Source organism: Bos javanicus, chromosome X, assembly GCF_032452875.1.
Source record: "Bos javanicus breed banteng chromosome X, ARS-OSU_banteng_1.0, whole genome shotgun sequence".
Lineage (NCBI taxonomy): Eukaryota > Metazoa > Chordata > Mammalia > Artiodactyla > Bovidae > Bos > Bos javanicus.
The window spans coordinates 104,231,426-104,248,575 of record NC_083897.1 but is presented as its reverse complement, the minus strand read 5'-3'; the positions used below and the strand labels follow the sequence as shown (position 1 = coordinate 104,248,575).

General features: G+C 39.0%; 2 protein-coding genes across 9 annotated transcripts in view; one reads left to right on the top strand and one right to left on the bottom strand.

Moving 5' to 3' along the window:
* CASK (calcium/calmodulin dependent serine protein kinase) overlaps nucleotides 1-17,150 on the bottom strand; it is a 372,618-nt gene that overhangs the window by 162,643 nt on the left and 192,825 nt on the right. The gene's annotated exons all lie outside the window — the stretch shown is intronic.
* On the top strand, nucleotides 6,678-11,196 carry GPR82 (G protein-coupled receptor 82). The gene is made up of 3 exons (XM_061410402.1): nucleotides 6,678-7,016; nucleotides 9,285-9,352; nucleotides 9,489-11,196. The coding sequence occupies exon 3, from the start codon at nucleotides 9,523-9,525 to the stop codon at nucleotides 10,531-10,533; it is 1,011 nt and encodes a 336-aa protein (XP_061266386.1). The 5' UTR covers nucleotides 6,678-7,016; nucleotides 9,285-9,352; nucleotides 9,489-9,522; the 3' UTR covers nucleotides 10,534-11,196.

The window sequence follows — 17,150 nt, the reverse complement described above, 5'->3', positions numbered from 1 at the left end:
ATCAATGCAAAGAAATAGAGGAAAACAACAGAATGGGGAAGACTAGAGATCTCTTCAAGAAAATTAGAGATACCAAGGGAACATTTCATGCAAAGATGGGCACAATAAAGGACAGAAATGGTATGGACCTAACAGAAGCAGAAGATATTAAGAAGAGGTGGCAAGAATACACAGAAGAACTGTACAAAAAAGAGCTTCACAGCCCAGATAATCACGATGGTGTGATCACTGACCTAGAGCCAGACATCCTGGAATGTGAAGTCAAGTGGGCCTTAGAAAGGATCACTGTGAACAAAACTAGTGGAGGTGATGGAATTCCAGTTGAGCTATTTCAAATCCTGGAAGATGATGCTGTGAAAGTGCTGCACTCAATATGCCAGCAAATTTGGAAAACTCAGCAGTGGCCACAGGACTGGAAAAGGTCAGTTTTCATTCCAATCCCAAAGAAAGGCAATGCCAAAGAATGCTCAAACTACCACACACTTGCACTCATCTCACACGCTAGTAAAGTAATGCTCAAGATTCTCTAAGCCAGGCTTCAGCAATATGTGAACCGTGAACTTCCAGATGTTCAAGCTCGTTTTAGAAAAGGCAGAGGAACCAGAGATCAAATTGCCAACATATGCTGGATCATCAAAAAAGGAAGAGAGTTCCAGAAAAACATCTATTTCTGCTTTATTGACTATGCCAAAGCCTTTGACTGCGTGGATCACAATAAACTGTGGAAAATTCTGAAAGAGTTGGGACTACCAGACCACCTGACCTGCCTCTTGAGAAACCTATATGCAGGTCAGGAAGCAACAGTTAGAACTGGACATGGAACAGCTAGCTGACTGGTTCCAAATAGGAAAAGGAGTACATCAAGGCTGTATATTGTCACCCTGCTTATTTAACTTGTATGCAGAGTACATCATGAGAAATGCTGGGCTGGAAGAAGCACAAGCTGGAATCAAGATTGCCAGGAGAAATATCAATAACCTCAGATATGCAGATGATACCACCCTTATGGCAGAAAGTGAAGAGGAACTAAAAAAAAGCCTCTTGATGAAAGTGAAAGAGGAGAGTGAAAAAGTTGGCTTAAAGCTCAACATTCAGAAAACGAAGATCATGGCATCTGGTCCCATCACTTCATGGGAAATAGATGGGGAAACAGTGGAAACAGTGTCAGACTTTATTTTTTGGGCTCCAAAATCACTGCAGATGGTGATTGCAGCCATGAAATTAAAAGACGCTTACTCCTTGAAAGAAAAGTTATGACCAACCTAGATAGCATATTGAAAAGCAGAGACATTACTTTGCCAACAAAGGTCTGTCTAGTCAAGGCTATGGTTTTTCCAGTGGTCATGTATGGATGTGAGAGTTGGACTGTGAAGAAAGCTGAGCGCCGAAGAATTGATGCTTTTGAACTGTGGTGTTAGAGAAGACTCTTGAGAGTCCCTTGGACTGCAAGGAGATCCAACCAGTCCATTTTGAAGGAGATCAGCCCTGGGTGTTCTTTGGAGGGAATGATCCTAAAGCTGAAGCTCCAGTACTTTGTCCACCTCATGGGAAGAGTTGACTCATTGGAAAAGACCCTGATGCTGGGAGGGATTGGGGGCAGGAGGAAAAGGGGAAGACAGAGGATGAGATGGCTGGATGGCATCACTGACTCAATGGACGTGGGTTTGAGTGAACTCCGGGAGTTGATGATGACAGGGAAGCCTGGTGTGCTACGATTCATGGGGTCACAAAGAGTCGGACACAACTGAGCGACTGAACTGAACTGAACGGAATAGGTATAGGATGTAAGACCTTAGATACTCAACTCTTTACTCATCTTCCTTTGACATCTTTTTTCCCCTTAAGTAACGATACTGACACAGAGCAGCAGACTTACCCTCCAGACAATTTTATCTAGAGATTCCAAAGAAGTGATTGGTAATAAAATGGCCAGGAAATGGTCTTTGGAAGAAAGGGGCAGTGATGAGGGTTCTGGGCACTGATACATGATGCCTTTTTAACTCCCTAAATCTCACTGCAAGTCATAATCCAAGTCACTAGGGTGTAGGTATATGTATATATTTTATACCTGTGACAATAAAATGGCCTAAATTATTTTAAGAATTCTATCATCCAATGTTCCATTTTCAGAAATTTTAGTCTACTTTTGGCTTTTCAAAGAACTTGAAAACAAAAAGGTAGGTAGGTTCTGAAGCATGATATGAACCAAACTTGATTGACTCAAAGATGTTGAAGTTCAAAATTTGACTGTCCTCAAAAATATCTTTGCTTCATCTAATCCAATGCTGAAGTTTCCCTCTTCCTAAAATCTGCAAATTTCCCATCTGCTTTCCAACTGCCACCTCTGTGGAGATTCTAGTTCTAATGACTGCCGCCATGTTTCGATGGTGTGCATTTCTAGAAGACAATGTACCCAGTACGTTCAAGAGTATCTGGAAAGACAAAAGCCAAAGGTGAAGTATAGTGAAACTCTAACTGGCAGTTCCATTTTATGTTTTGCCATTAGACCTTTCTTACAAAAGAAAAGAAAAGAAAGAAAGAAAGAAAGAAAAAGGGAAGTCACTCAGTCGTGTCTGACTCTTTGCGACCCCATGGACTGTAACCTACCAGGCTCCTCCGTCCATGGGATTTTCCAGACAAGAGTACTGGAGTGGGTTGCCATTTCCTTCTCCAGAGGTAATCACTCTTCTGTGCTATTATACATTTTCACACTTTGGACTATAATTTCTGTTGGTTTTTTTTTTTTTTAAAACAGTTCTTGAGGGAAATACTCCCAAGCCAGCTTGTAGCAGCAAGTAGAGGATCTTCATACCCTGATTAAGGGTGAGACAGCCATGATTATAGCTGCTCGTGGTAGATGTTGAGGCCTGAGCACAGTGCAACTGGAGACAGAGACAGGGCTGTGGCCAGACACCACATCCTGAAGAGAGCAGGGACCTCAGAGAGCCTTGAACAAACCACAGCTTTGAGTAACAGGTCTCTGTTTCAATCCTCCTAGAGGTAACTGCTGGCTTGGGTGTGCAGTGAACTGGATAAAGGCTTCCACTGCCCCCTCATCCCACTCCCCCTTGAAGAAATAATTATCTTGTGAATGTGAAGTTCTAATGTGGACCACATAAGGCATGTCTTCTCTTACTGCACACCAGCCTCCCAATGCCCTCAGCTTCTGAGTCATCAGAGACAGGGCTTTAAAGACCCACTGTTGCCATTTTAGAAGACACTAAGCTGGTAGGTCAAAATAACTGTCTAGTTTAAGCACAATGTTACAGGTATGACTGAGCTGTTTTGTGTCCTCTGGGTTCTGGCTCTGAGGCAAGTTGAAAAGGGACTCTGTCCTAATCCTAGTGATCCACCAGGAAAGCTTTTTTTTTTTTTTTTTTAGGAAAGCTCTTATATACCCCTGCTGAATACAGCTCACTGTGGATTGTCAAACTGCACTGGAGCATGCGTGCCCTTTGAACATCTAACATCTCAAAAGCAGGAAACTTCATACATGGCAGGACTTACACTCTGGGGAATTACTCTAATACCTCAAGGAGTAAATCATAAGGGTCAGAGCAGAACACTGAGGAAGCCAGTATTTGGCAGAGGCTATAGGAAGTAATTAGAATTGGTTAGGCAAGAGCATTTAGACTTGGAAACAGAAGCAGAACTTTGAAGAAGAGAAGCATGGGAAAGATGAATGAGAACCAAAGAAAACTACAGGTGACCTAAATGAGAAAAGTCCAAGGGGTCACTTTGACAGAGAACTTGCAATTCTTGACATTTCTGCCTGAGCTATATTTCTGGTAATTCTCTGACATCCACACCTTTTACCAATTGCATGAATACTGCCCAGTGTCTTAGAAAAATATAAATAAAATTTTCCTTCTATTTCAATTAGGGAACTCAAAATCACTAAAATCATAAAGACTTTATACTGATATTGACAGAATAAAAATTAGCTTAATGAAGTCCAAAGTTCTCCAAGAAAGAATAAAATTGGGCTTGAGTTCTCCCAGTCAATTCTGCTACCTCAGAGCCTAGAAACCCTGTCTATGAATAAAAGTATTGAAAACTTGACTCTAGTTTACTTATCCTTATTGACTCTAAAAAAACCAGTAATTGCTGCTAAGGGAGAGGGTGAGGTTGGAAAAAAAAAAACAAACCCCAAACATGTACCTTAAAGTAAATTTACTAGCTGTGCCACCTTGGGCATGTTATACTTCTTCAGTGACCTCCACACACTACTGGAAACACAGCAGTAACTCCAACAAACATTTGTGAAATGAACTGCACTGTTTAAGAGAACTACAGAGCATTAAAAAAAAATCAAAATAGAGGAAGAAAAGGTGAAAATTACACCTATCCAGGCATTCTTGCCAGATAAATTATGTCATCTGACTATCATTTGAAGCAGTACTTCTGACTCTTCCTTGGTTCAATGGTTGATTGCCATCTGTGGTAGCCAGCATCCAAGATGGCTCCCAACGACCATCATCTGCTGGTATTTATACCTCCCACACTGAATCCCTGCTGGCTTTAGGAGACCAACAGAATACTGCAGAAGTGGTGGTGTTGACTTTAGAGGCTAGATTTTTTAAAAAGGCATTGAAACTATGGTCTTGTTCTCTTCAATTACTTGCTCTGTGAGGACAGATGGCTACGTGACCTTGGGCAACTTACGTGACTTTTCTGAGGTTCAGTTTTCCTCACCTATAAAATGAAGATACTTATTTCATAGTATTATTTCACAGAGTATTGTGAAGACTAAATAAGACATGCATGTAAAGCATTTAACAGGATGCCTGGCACATAACAGGCTTTCATTAAATGAGGCTAATACTAGTGGTGGTGGTGACAGAAGCTGCAGTAGCAGCAATTGATTGGATGTGAGATGCAAAGGAAAGAGAGGAATCAAGGGTGATTCCTAGGTTTTTAGCTTGAATAACTGAAGAAGTGATGGTATCATCTACTGAGTTTGGGGACAATGGAAGATAAGTTGTAGAGAGTAAGGACATTCTTTTTTCTTGGGCTGAAGGTGCTTAACCCTCAAAAAGGTAATACCAAAATTATCTTTTGATCACTTATAAACAGGATTCCTTTTACATTCTTTCTTCTCTAAATTATTTCAAACTGTTTTATAAAAATTTTATTAATTGGTAGAAAATTGCTTTACAATTTTGTGTTGGTTTCTGCCGTACAACAATGCAAATCAGTCTATATATATCCCTTCCCTCCCTCCCTCTATCCTACCCTTCTAGGTCATCACAGAGTGCCAGGCTGGGCTCCCTGTGTTATTTAGCAACTTCCCACTATTTCACACGTGATAGTATGTACGTCAAAACTACTCTCTCAGTTTGTCCCACGCCCTCTGTGTCTACAAGTGCATTCTCTACTCGGTTCATCAGTACCACTTTTCTAGATTTCATATATATGTGTTAATATGCGGTACTTGTTTTTCTCTTTCTGACTTACTTCACTTTGTAAAAGAGCCTCTAGGTTCATCCACCTCACTACAACTGACACACATTCATTCCTTTTTATGGCCAAATAATATTCCATTGTATAAATTTATCACAATTTCTTTATCCATTCATCTGTTGATGGACATCTAGACTATTTTTTGTTCTAAATAATTTCTTCCTGGAACATGAAAAATTGTTGAAATAAAAATGATAGGAATTCCAGAGGCCAGACTACTTCAATCAATGGCCATGTAACCCCAGATGAGTCACTGTTCTTAATTAAATGATGGCAAGCATTGCAAAGATGAATAACAGCAGAACAAAATCCAGACACTCAGGTAGTCCTCATTATTATTTTAAAGAGAAATATTAGCAAGCATTCGGGTGAATTTATCCAATCAAGAAATAAGATAGCATGACGGGTTATGAGAAATGGCAAAGTATATTTCTTAATTTTAAATGAAGATTGTTACAGATAACTGAAGTGCTTGAGCCTGATGAAATTAGATTGCTGTTCCCATCCTCAGACTCCCACTGGTTTAACTATGGTACTTAGCGTTCATTTAGTTAATGGTTAATAGACTGATGAAACAATCCTGTACCTCAAATTGGTTTCACAGTTCTTTATATTGTAATATAACTATTGATTTGAGGCATATTTGGTCTTCAGTTCTGGCACTTTCCAGGATTTCCCAAATTCATAATGAAATGCTCCAATGTACTGCTTTTGAATCTGAATGGAGGCAGCAGAGGACAATCTGAAGTAGAATGGGTCAGTCTATTGGGGAAATGGCAACCTATGCAAGTATTCTTGCTGGGATGATCCCATGGACAGAGGAGCCTGGTGGGCTACAGTCCATGGGGTCGCAAAGAGTTGGACACGACAGAGCAACTGAGTGCATGTGCACACACACACCCCCCACCCCAAGATGAGACCAAAACCCTTGAGTGTAGGCTGTGCTTACAGTGTACTGCTCTGGGCCTCACTTCTTTATCCCCCAGTTCTACATTTGATTCCAGTAACCTCCTACAAGTAAAACAACTTTGAATTCTGCTTCCCTTTATTTACAATAAAGCTGAGTTGCAAATAAGCCATCCACAAATGATTTTACAAAAAAGTTTGTACCAATATTTTAGAGGGTTACTATGGAATGGTTTCCTCTACCACTGTATTTTTACAAAAGTAACTAGCCACGGGGACTAAACCTTTGAACTTAACTTCTGCCAAGCATGCTAATGAAGCTAAGTGAGGTGTAACCGGTTCATGAAATAATAATAAGGAAGCACAGTATATATATTGTCCACCAACTTCCTCCCACTATAGAAATAGAGAAATGAGTTTTTTTTTTTTCAGAAGGTAGTTGCTACATTCACCATAACTATCGAATTTCTTCAATACTGCGTTTAATTTCCTTTCTTCCCACTGTAGTTGGTGTCATGCAAGAATCTATTTTCCTTGAGTAAAACTGAAAGATAATGGAAGACTGATGATCAGAGAATTATAAATCTGAAATTGAGCATCACCACCCTGAACAACAGAGCCTTGGCTGGCATAAACTACTGATACAGGTAAGACTGATCACTCAGTTTGAGCTTAAAAGTTAACTCTTTATATAAAAACTCTAACAGGATTAAAATGTTTACATTTGAAAACTGATCACTAAGAAAGGTCAGCATATTAATTATGTAGGTAACCGCTAGTAGCTAAAGTTAGAATTGTAGACATCTTTCATTTGTCAAATTAGCAGAGGTACAATGTGTTACAGGACTGATTCAAGACAGGCATTCTGCTGAGCGGAACGCAGACTTGCACACATTTTCTAGAGAGCCATTCTGTATATGTAACATGTGATTGTTATTTGATTTCTTAAGCCTTATGGTTTCTAAATTTTAGAAAATAATTATCTAGCAGTTTTATAATCAAACTTTACTTTTAAAGGAGAGGTACCTAGTAGATACAAGCTTGATGTTTGGCAAGCTAAAGATGGTCAACTAGTTGTTGTCTGTTATACTGAAGGTGCCTCTAGAGTCTCAAGGTCATCCATCCGAAAAAGCTAGCCTCTGTGAAGGTCTTTTTACCTCTCCTCTGTTCTGAAGCATCTGCTAGGGTGAAACAGAAAAGCAAGGCAATGGTAATGAATAAGATGGTGACAGATGCCCTAGTGGTGGTCTAGCTTTTTTTTTTTTTAAAGAATACTATCCATTAATACAAAAGCACCACCTTTATAGATTTTAGAACACAACGCATTTTCTATACAAGGCAGTAGCTAGTGTTTTTCTTTAACATCATCACAAAAGGAAGTTCCATTTTTTATGTAATATAAACAACCACTTTGATCAGATAATTGTTTTTCTTAAGAAATAAACTGGCTAATTTCACTGTCTGATTTTTAAATCAATTTCCATTTGCCAGGCTGTACTGGACTCAGATACAAACTCACTCTGAAGCATATGCATCATTTTCTAAATAAAAATTGCAAAGCAACAAAATAACATGATAGACACTGGTAGACATTAAGGGTCTTAGTATTTGAACCTACAGATACCCAAGCTTTCAAGCCTTTGAGTGAAGATTGGTTTAAAAAGTAATTTCAAAAATACAGTGCTATATTTTGGGAAAAATCCCTACTTTTATAATCTAAGATGCAAAAAATATAATCTGATGCTGAAGAGGGGTAAAGAGTAAAATATTCCTGAGGGGCTAGGAGCATATAAGAATCTCAGAAGGCACTGTACAGCAAAAAAATTTTGTGTTTATCAAAAGAGAGAATGAGAAGAAAAAAACCTGAGTATCCTTATTCTAGATTATAAAAGAGTGGAGAATGTGGTACTTAGAAATGTACGGTGAAAAATATGGAGAACTGAAGCACATTCTGAAAAGAGCTCATGGTTTTTATTTGACCAGAATCCAAAACCTTTTCTTATTTCCAACTAAAAGAAAAATAAAGGAATGAGAAAAATATGAAAAGGAGTCTGTACGTGTACCTTTTGAAGCAAGAGACATTTAAAAACAAGACATTAAAAAGGCCAAATCATACCTGCATTTATACTGTGGTTAAAGTATCTTCTAAAAAACAAAAAACAAAACACTTCTCTGAAAAACCAAGGTACTAAGTTACACACAAAGACACATGAGGGCGCTCTAACCAACAAGCAATAGCAACTACTGTTTGATTCAGAATCTTGAACTATATTTTTACTAAAGTATGATAGATGAGCATTAAATATCTGAAATAAGAAATTACTGATGACATCTGGTAAGGACCCTGTTATCCTGGTGTCTATCCTTGGTCACTACATTTTTCTTCTGTTTAATTCAAGATCTTGCCTGAATGTTGATACAGAATTAAGTTTACTTCTGAAATACAAAAAGAGACTCTTCTAATAGTACTGGATTAGAGAGAAGCTCTTTAACTTAGCCATGAAAAGACACCATTTTAAAAAGTACTTATGGACAATTAAGGTGGTAATTTGGAGAAGGAAATGGCAACCCACTCCAGTATTCTTGCCCAGAGAATCCCAGGGACAGAGAAGCCTGGTGGGCTGCCGTCTATGGGGTCGCCCAGAGTTGGACATGACTGAAGCAATGCAGCAGCAGGGTGGTAATTAAAAATTGGTCTTGTGTTAACATGACCGCAAAATACTTTTGCAACAGTTTACTTTGGCCAGTAAGTATTGCTTGCAAGTACCTTTAAATTCTAAAAATTACCTTCCTAGGCCAAAATCAATTGTCTTTTACAAACTACCTTAAAATCTAGTATAAGAATTACACATTTCTCTAGTATAAAAGAATAAATCTCAGGCATTTAACTATTTCTATCAAATTTTATTCTTTAGACAAAGGCACCATCCACAATAATCAACTACCTGCTTTTATTTCAATTGGACAATCGTGATTAGAAAAGGTGAGAAGGCATCTCTACTTTCCCTTTCCGTTCACTATATTTATGTTACTATTTTATTTTAGCCAATGCTTAAAAAATTATTCAGTTTAAATACCATTTGTAATTTTAATATTAAATATCTGCAACTCTGTTCTAGCTCCTGTGGCAAAATTCAAGGAAATCTGATATAAATGAGTAACAACTCAACATGTATTCAACCATCCAAGATCTCTTACATGGCTTTACCGATCATTTATACCTTCCTTTGTATCATTGGTCTGTTTGGAAATTCTCTCTCCCAGTGGATATTTTTAACAAAAATAGCTAAGAAAACATCAACACACATCTACCTAGCACATCTCGTGACTGCAAACTTACTCGTGTGCAGTGCCATGCCTTTCATGGGTATCTATTTCCTAAAAGGTTTTCAGTGGGAATATCAATCTCCACAATGCAGGGTGGTCAATTTTTTGGGAACTCTATCCATGCATGTGAGTATGTTTGTCAGCCTCTTAATTTTAAGCTGGATTGCCATAAGCCGCTATGCTACCTTAATGAAAAAGGATTCCACACAAGAGACCACTTCGTGTTACGAGAAAGTATTTTATGGCCACTTGCTGAAAAAATTTCGCCAGCCCAACTTTGCTAGAAAACTATGTGTTTACATATGGATAGTTGTTCTAGGCATAATTATTCCAATTATCATATACTACTCGGTTGAAGAGACCACAAAAGGGGAAGAGACGAAGTGCTATAATTCACAGATGGAACTAGGAGCCGAGATCTCTCAGACTGCAGGCCTCATTGGAACCACATTTATTGGGTTTTCATTTTTAGTTGTCCTAACATCATACTACTCTTTTGTCAACCATCTGAGAAAAATAAGGACTTGTACATCCATTACAGAGAAAGATCTGACTTACAGCTCTGTGAAAAGGCACCTTTTGGTCATACAGATTCTACTAATAGTTTGCTTCCTTCCATACAGCATTTTTAAACCCATTTTTTTTGTTGTACACCGAAGACTGGACTGTCAGCAACTGAATGATTTAATTGAAATAAAAAACATCCTCACCTGTCTTGCATCAGCCAGAAGTAGCACAGACCCCATTATATTTCTTTTTTTAGATAAAACATTCAAGAAGACACTATACAATCTCTTTACAAAACCTGATGCACCCCATCTGCAACCCTCTGATTGATTTCTGAACGGAAAATATCACAAAACAGAAAACTGTTCATATGACCCTACTGGGACCCCTAAATGACGGGTTTAACAGGTCATAGCTTGGTTGAAAATAGGCACCTAGAAAGCCTCTTTGGTTTTTAAAAACAAAATCAACCAACCAACAAACATAAAACTCATTTTATGGTTCTACTTAGAGTGAAAGTTGAGATGAGACTTACAGAGGCAAAAGACAAGCATATTGCAAGGAGCCCACCACATATGAAACCACCAGATGATTTTCTGTTTAAACTCAACCATGGATGCTTCTATGCAAAGCACAATAATTCAAAACTATAGGATAAAGCAGCAAGTGGTTTATGACTTTCCTACTTTCTAGTAATTAGACTACAAGGGTCCATGTATGGGTAATGTATTGTTGGTAACTTTTAAAACGAGTAAAATAAAAAAGTGAATAAGAAAATTCCTCATTTAAGTCCTATCTAAGTGTATGAATAATGTACTGTAAAAAATCCAAGGTTTTATAAACATATTATTTATTTGGTATTATCCGGTCCACGATCCTGAGAGAAGCAATATTCATTGATTCCAGTATTTATTAAGTAGATGTTATTTATAAATACGCTTAAATATTTGGATTAGGCTTTGTCAAAATAAAAATGTCATTATATGATCTTCACATTTTGTTGATTCTCCTCTGTATTCAATATAAATAATGTTATTAATGACAAACAGTACCTAGCATGTAAATGTGTTCAATTAATTTTTGTGAAATGAATGAATGAATGATAGGCAGTATAACAGTATCACCATTGTGAGACTGGTCTCTGGAGTTAGAGTCCCTAGATTCAGTCCTAGTTCCAACTCTTATTTAGCTGGACAATCTCAGGGAAATCACCCTCTGTAAGTGTTAATTTCTTCATTTGTAGAACAGAAAAATGCTATGTAATTCATAGGTACTATTATTAAGCCAGATGACATTACTACTATGAGTAGCTCTCATTTACTAAGCATGTGCTATGTGCTTACAGGTTTCACATGTATTATTTTAATCGTCACAATCCTGATGTATGCCAATTAACTGATGAAAACACTGAAGTGCATAGTTAAATAAGTCATCTAAAATTTTCTCTAATATCTACCTAAATATTTAAAGAGTAAGCCTTTCTTTATGGTAATTTCTTTCTTAGATGTAATCTTATAAGACAAATGATGATGGCTATATTCTGTATTATATACAATATAATTAAAAATAAAAAAGAATGTGTGTTTATCTTCCTAAAGAGACCATAAGCAACTTTGGAGCTTTAGTCTATTTTCTATTTCTGCTCCTATGGTACTTGTAATTGCTCGGATAAGAACCAAACATAAACAGCTGAACAAAACTGAAGCTGAATAAACCTGAACTGTAACCTGCTACTTCATTGCTGCTGCTGCTGCTATGTCACTTCAGTCGTGTCCAACTCTGTGCGACCCCAAAAACGGCAGCCCACCAGGCTCCCCCGTCCCTGGGATTCTCCAGGCAAGAACACTGGAGTGGGTTGCCATTTCCTTCTCCAATGCATGAAAGTGAAAAGTGAAAGTGAAGTTGCTCAGTCGGAAACTGCTTAAAGACTCATCTATTCCCTACATGGCAATTTCTTCAGTGCTCAAAAAGAAGTTTAAAGTTAGTTCACATAGCACTCTTAAGCCTTTCATCTCATAGCATGTTTTGTTGCAGAATTTAAAATGTAGAAACAATTAACATTACACAGAAACAAATCTGTGTGATTTTCATTAAGAATAGAAAACAGTAAATAATTTTTCTCCTTTTTTTACTTCAGTGTTTAAATGAGAGAAGAAAATGTTCAGAGAAATATGTGAAAAAACTCATGCTGGCTTCAAATATTTATAGTATACAATTATTCTTTTATAGCAGCAATCTTATTTCTGGCTGATTATTTTTAATTTGCAGAGACAAAGGAAGACCTGGGAACTCCAGGTGACTCCTTAAGTGTTGGCTGTAAACAAGGGTGTCTAATCTAGCAATTTCATAGACATGAGAATCACATATTAACTCAAAGTCAACCCAAACACCCAAGTTTCTCCACAGTTACAGCAATACTTTCTTCAGTTCAGTTCAGTCTCTCAGTCGTGTCCGACTCTTTGTGACCCCATGAATCGCAGCATGCCAGGCCTCCCTGTCCATCACCAACTCCCGGAGTTCAGTCAAACTCACGTCCATCGAGTCGGTGATGCCATCTAGCCATCTCATCCTCTGTCGTCCCCTTCTCCTCCTGCCCCAATCCCTCCCAGCATACTTTCTTACATAAGGTTTAAACCAAAACTCATTAGACTAAAAGGAATTGAGAAGCTGATCAATAGTTCTCACTTAACATAAGCAACGCTGAATCAAATCTCACTTCACTTAGTTTCAAAAACATATGTAACTTCTGAAAATCATTATTAAAAAAATCACTTTACACCACTATTTAAATAAAAGATACTACACCAAAGTAGACTTCTCTACATTAGAAAAAGGCAGAAAAGGAGATATGCAATTTCTCAAGTTACTCATTCTGGTAGAAACTTCCATTTTAATTCTCTGTACTGAGCTTATTAGTCACCATGTTTATCTTTACACCATAGATGCTTTCATGAATAGGTGATTGCAAATTATGTTGAATTTTTTTGTGTAATTGAGGAACTGACTATTTAATGTCATGGCAAATATTTTTTAGGAAGTATCACTTTCTAAAATTTATCCTAAATTTGGAGTGTGAATTTCAGGAAAGTGATGCTTTTAATGTGTCTGTGAGTTAACATCAAACACAATTTCAGAAACCCCAAATTTTGACTTAAAGATTGACAAGATTGTGTCTTAACAGGCATGCTGAGTCACTTCAGTCATGTCCGACTCTGTGTGACCCCATAGATGGCAGCCCATCAGGCTCCCCCGTCCCTGGGATTCTCCAGGCAAGAACATTGCAGGCATGACAAAGGTTTATTTCCCCCTTTATCCTTTCATATATACACTCCCATCAAGGCAACCTGCAAACTATTAATCAGGAACATGAACAATTAAGACTAGAACAGCAAAATGAAGGATGGAGTACTCCTCCTGGAAGTGAGTTTCTATTCTTTGGGGAGAACAGGAAGATGCTGGGGAAGGAAAAAATTTTCCTCTACTCCTGTAGGTTCTCCTGACCTGAAATGGATTAACAGGAGAAAAAAAAAAAAAAAAACAAAATAAATTACATACCTAAGGGGAATATGGCCTCATATCCTCTGGAATATGCGGCTCAAGGATAAGCTGGGCAGTTGGAATTTATGAGCCAACTGAGAGAAGGAGAAGAGGGTAGGGGTTGGGGACCTCAAAGGGGAGGAAGGCAATTCACATGGAGATGGAGAAACAAATGTTTGGGAAACAAATGCTTGCTACCAAGACTACGGGATGCAGAGGGGACTTTGGTCTCCCTAGCCTGCTGAGTTCACCCACCACACCTAGCCCACATTCTCTGCAGACATCTCCGGTGCTAGTACTCTTCCTGGATCAGACCCTTTAAATTGTTTCAGGCGGTTAAGGGGGAGGTGTAAAGAAAGACTTCCTGAGTCTCTTGCTTCTTAAAAATAACCAGCCCCCAATAATCTTCAAGCCAAACAGACACATTGTGGGGGTGGCAAGTGTTGCTCCCCTCCAATGTCAACCCTGCTCTGATCTGGTTAAGGCTGGCTGCAGCCCACCTGGGGCTTTGCAGTCTGCAGAGAGGGAGCTGTTATGAGTGAATATGCGGAGACAAGCTGAGAGGGAATCTTGCTTGGCAAACCACAAAGGGAGCACAGCACAGAGGGGCACTGGTAGTTTGCTAAGCATTTCAATCCCACAACCTAATGCCATGAGCCTTCTTTGACTGCCTTGGGATTCAAAGTGAATTGATATCAGTGGCAAGAGTTACTACAGCCTGAAGGGTTTTTATACATGACAGTACAAATGCACTGGCTGTATGGTACATGCTTGCTACTGCTGGCTCAGAAGGGAACCAGCAGTGAAAGCACTCGCGTCTACTGAGCAAAAGAAAGTTGGAGTTGATTTTTTTTTTGAAACGGGGGATGGGTGGAAAAAGAGAAGCAAGGTCATCTTTAATGTATCTTGTATTTCTAAGTATTAAAAACCCCATGATCAAGCTGAACATGTACATTACGCTCGACAATCTTACAAAAGTAACAGAGAAGGTAAGCCTGCGTGCTTATTATAATAAAGAACAGAATTTACTTTCATCTTAAGGAAACTCTCAATGTTCTATATAATATAAACATGAGGGACTTTGGGGGAGCTATAGTAAGAGATGTAAGACAAATGTCAAGAGCGATGGAAGAAGAAATACCATAAGAAATCCACAATGCCACCGCAACTAGAGTGATGTGATGAACAACCATTTATAATGAAGTCTGGCCCTCGGCTGGTGAAAGGAGAACTGATACCAGAAGGTGGCCAGAGAGCAGCCGGGCGTGTTCATGGGTTAGCGAGGAAACCATTTAAAGGAAGCACACACAGAAACGCTTGGGTGGAGGTTCCTGGCTGAGCAGCTGTGAGATTTGGGGTTTTGCAGTTCTGAGAACTAAACCAGAGCCCCCAAACCTCCTGGGCACAGGCCCTATTCAGAATAGAAAGGGACTGTGTGTCAAGCAGTTTGCTCAAAGAAGCGGCTTAACTTCAACTTGGCTTATTAAAATCAGACGTCAGTAGGTCAGTGGCGTAGAAAGGTCTGAGGCTTGGTGTTCTCTCCGCGCTCAAGTGATGCTTTGTGTGGCGTCTCTGGGAGACAGGAGAGACAATAAAACGGCGACTCTCATGGCTGAACAGAGGGAACGAAGGCCAGCAAGGAGCCAGGAGTTGCATTTACCTAAAAAACTGGACTATTTTTTTTAAAAGTACTTTTCATTTAGGGGCGAGAGGAAGAAAACACTGAAACATAATGAAAGTTTTCACATCCTTTCACAAGAAAAAAAAACAGGAATAAAAGGAAAGGTGATAGAAAAAAGAAATTTGCATACATGCCCTATTTAATGCCTGTAGGGAGGCAAAGCATGAGAAGTAGAATATTATGACTGTGGGCATCAACCAGGGGTGGTTTTTGAGGGGCATTTGGAAATGTTGGGAGTCATTTTTGAGCATCATACAGCGGGGAAATGCTACTGGCATCTACTGGGTTGAGGCTAGGCAGAGGTAGCAACACAAAGGAGAGCCCCCCACAACAAAGAACCCGGCCCCAAACGTATACGGCTGTTGGGAGATGCTGTACTATGATGACACGTCTTCCCAAACTTACGTCAGTCAGTTCAGTGGCGCAGTCGTGTCTGACTCTTTGACCCCATGGACTGCAGCACGCCAGGCCTCCCTGTCCATCACCAACTCCTGGAGCTTACTCAAACTCATGTCCATCATGTTGATGATACCATCCAACTATCTCATCCTCTGTCGTCCCCTTCTCCTCCTGTCTTCAGTCTTTCCCAGCACCAGGGTCTTTTCCAATGAGTCAGTTCTTTGCATCATGGCCAAAGTATTGGAGCTTTAGCATTAGTCCTTCCAATGAATATTCAGGACTAATTTCCTTTAGAATTGACTGGTTTGACCTCCTTGCAGTCCAAGGGACTCTCAAGATTCTTCAAAGAATTATACAATTACATTTTACACAATTTCATATGAAACTGCTTCTTCACATGGCACCATAGACTCAAATGTAACCTGATAGAACCAAACATTTTTAGACTCAGGTATTCTGATTTCATGGAGAAGGCAATGGCACCCCACTCCAGTACTCTTGCCTGGAAAATCCCATGGATGGAGGAGCCTGGTAGGCTGCAGTCCATGAGGTTGCTAAGAGTCGGACACGACTGAGCGACTTCACTTTCACTTTTCACTTTCATGCACTAGAGAAGGAAATGGCAACCCACTCCAGTGTTCTTGCCTGGAGAATCCCAGGGACAGAGGAGCCTGGTAGGAGGCCGTCTATGGGGTCGCACAGAGTCGGACACGACTGAAGCGACTTAGCAGCAGCAGCAGCATTCTGATTTCAAAAAGAAATGCTTACTAAGTAAAGAAAAAAGTATTAATATAATTCTAGAATGTTTGAAACCCAATGCTTCTGGATCTATGCCAAGAACTTGGGGGGAGGGGAAGGAAGGAGGGAAGGAGAATGAGAACCAGAACAAGGGAGAAAATGGGAATATGCTTGGCTAGCTAAAAGGGACGATTAAATAATCGAAATTTTTCTCAAAGGAATGGACTGTTGCAATGGTCTTCTGTTTTCTTTACTGAGTAAAAAGGAAGAAAACTTTGACAAAAACTCACTATAGAAATCAAAATCTATATACAGAGGAAATCTATATCCAGACAAGTCACTGAATATCCACTATCTGAATATGAAGAAAAGCTTCTTCACAAAATTTGTTATTATTAGCAAAGAGTAAGAACACATCCAGTGAAAGTTTAAATTATTAGCCATGGGAAATGTACTGTCATTAAAGTTGCATTATTATTAAAGATCACTACATTGGAAAACCTCTATAATAAGGTCCTGAATGAAACTACTTTGGGTTATCTAAGCTACTGAAATTATATTAGCAAATCCTGTGGACATAACCTTCAAATAT

Excerpts from the sequence above, each read along its gene's own strand:
- GPR82 (XM_061410402.1), top strand. The coding sequence starts at position 9,523 with ATGAGTAACAACTCAACATGTATTCAACCATCCAAGATCTCTTACATG.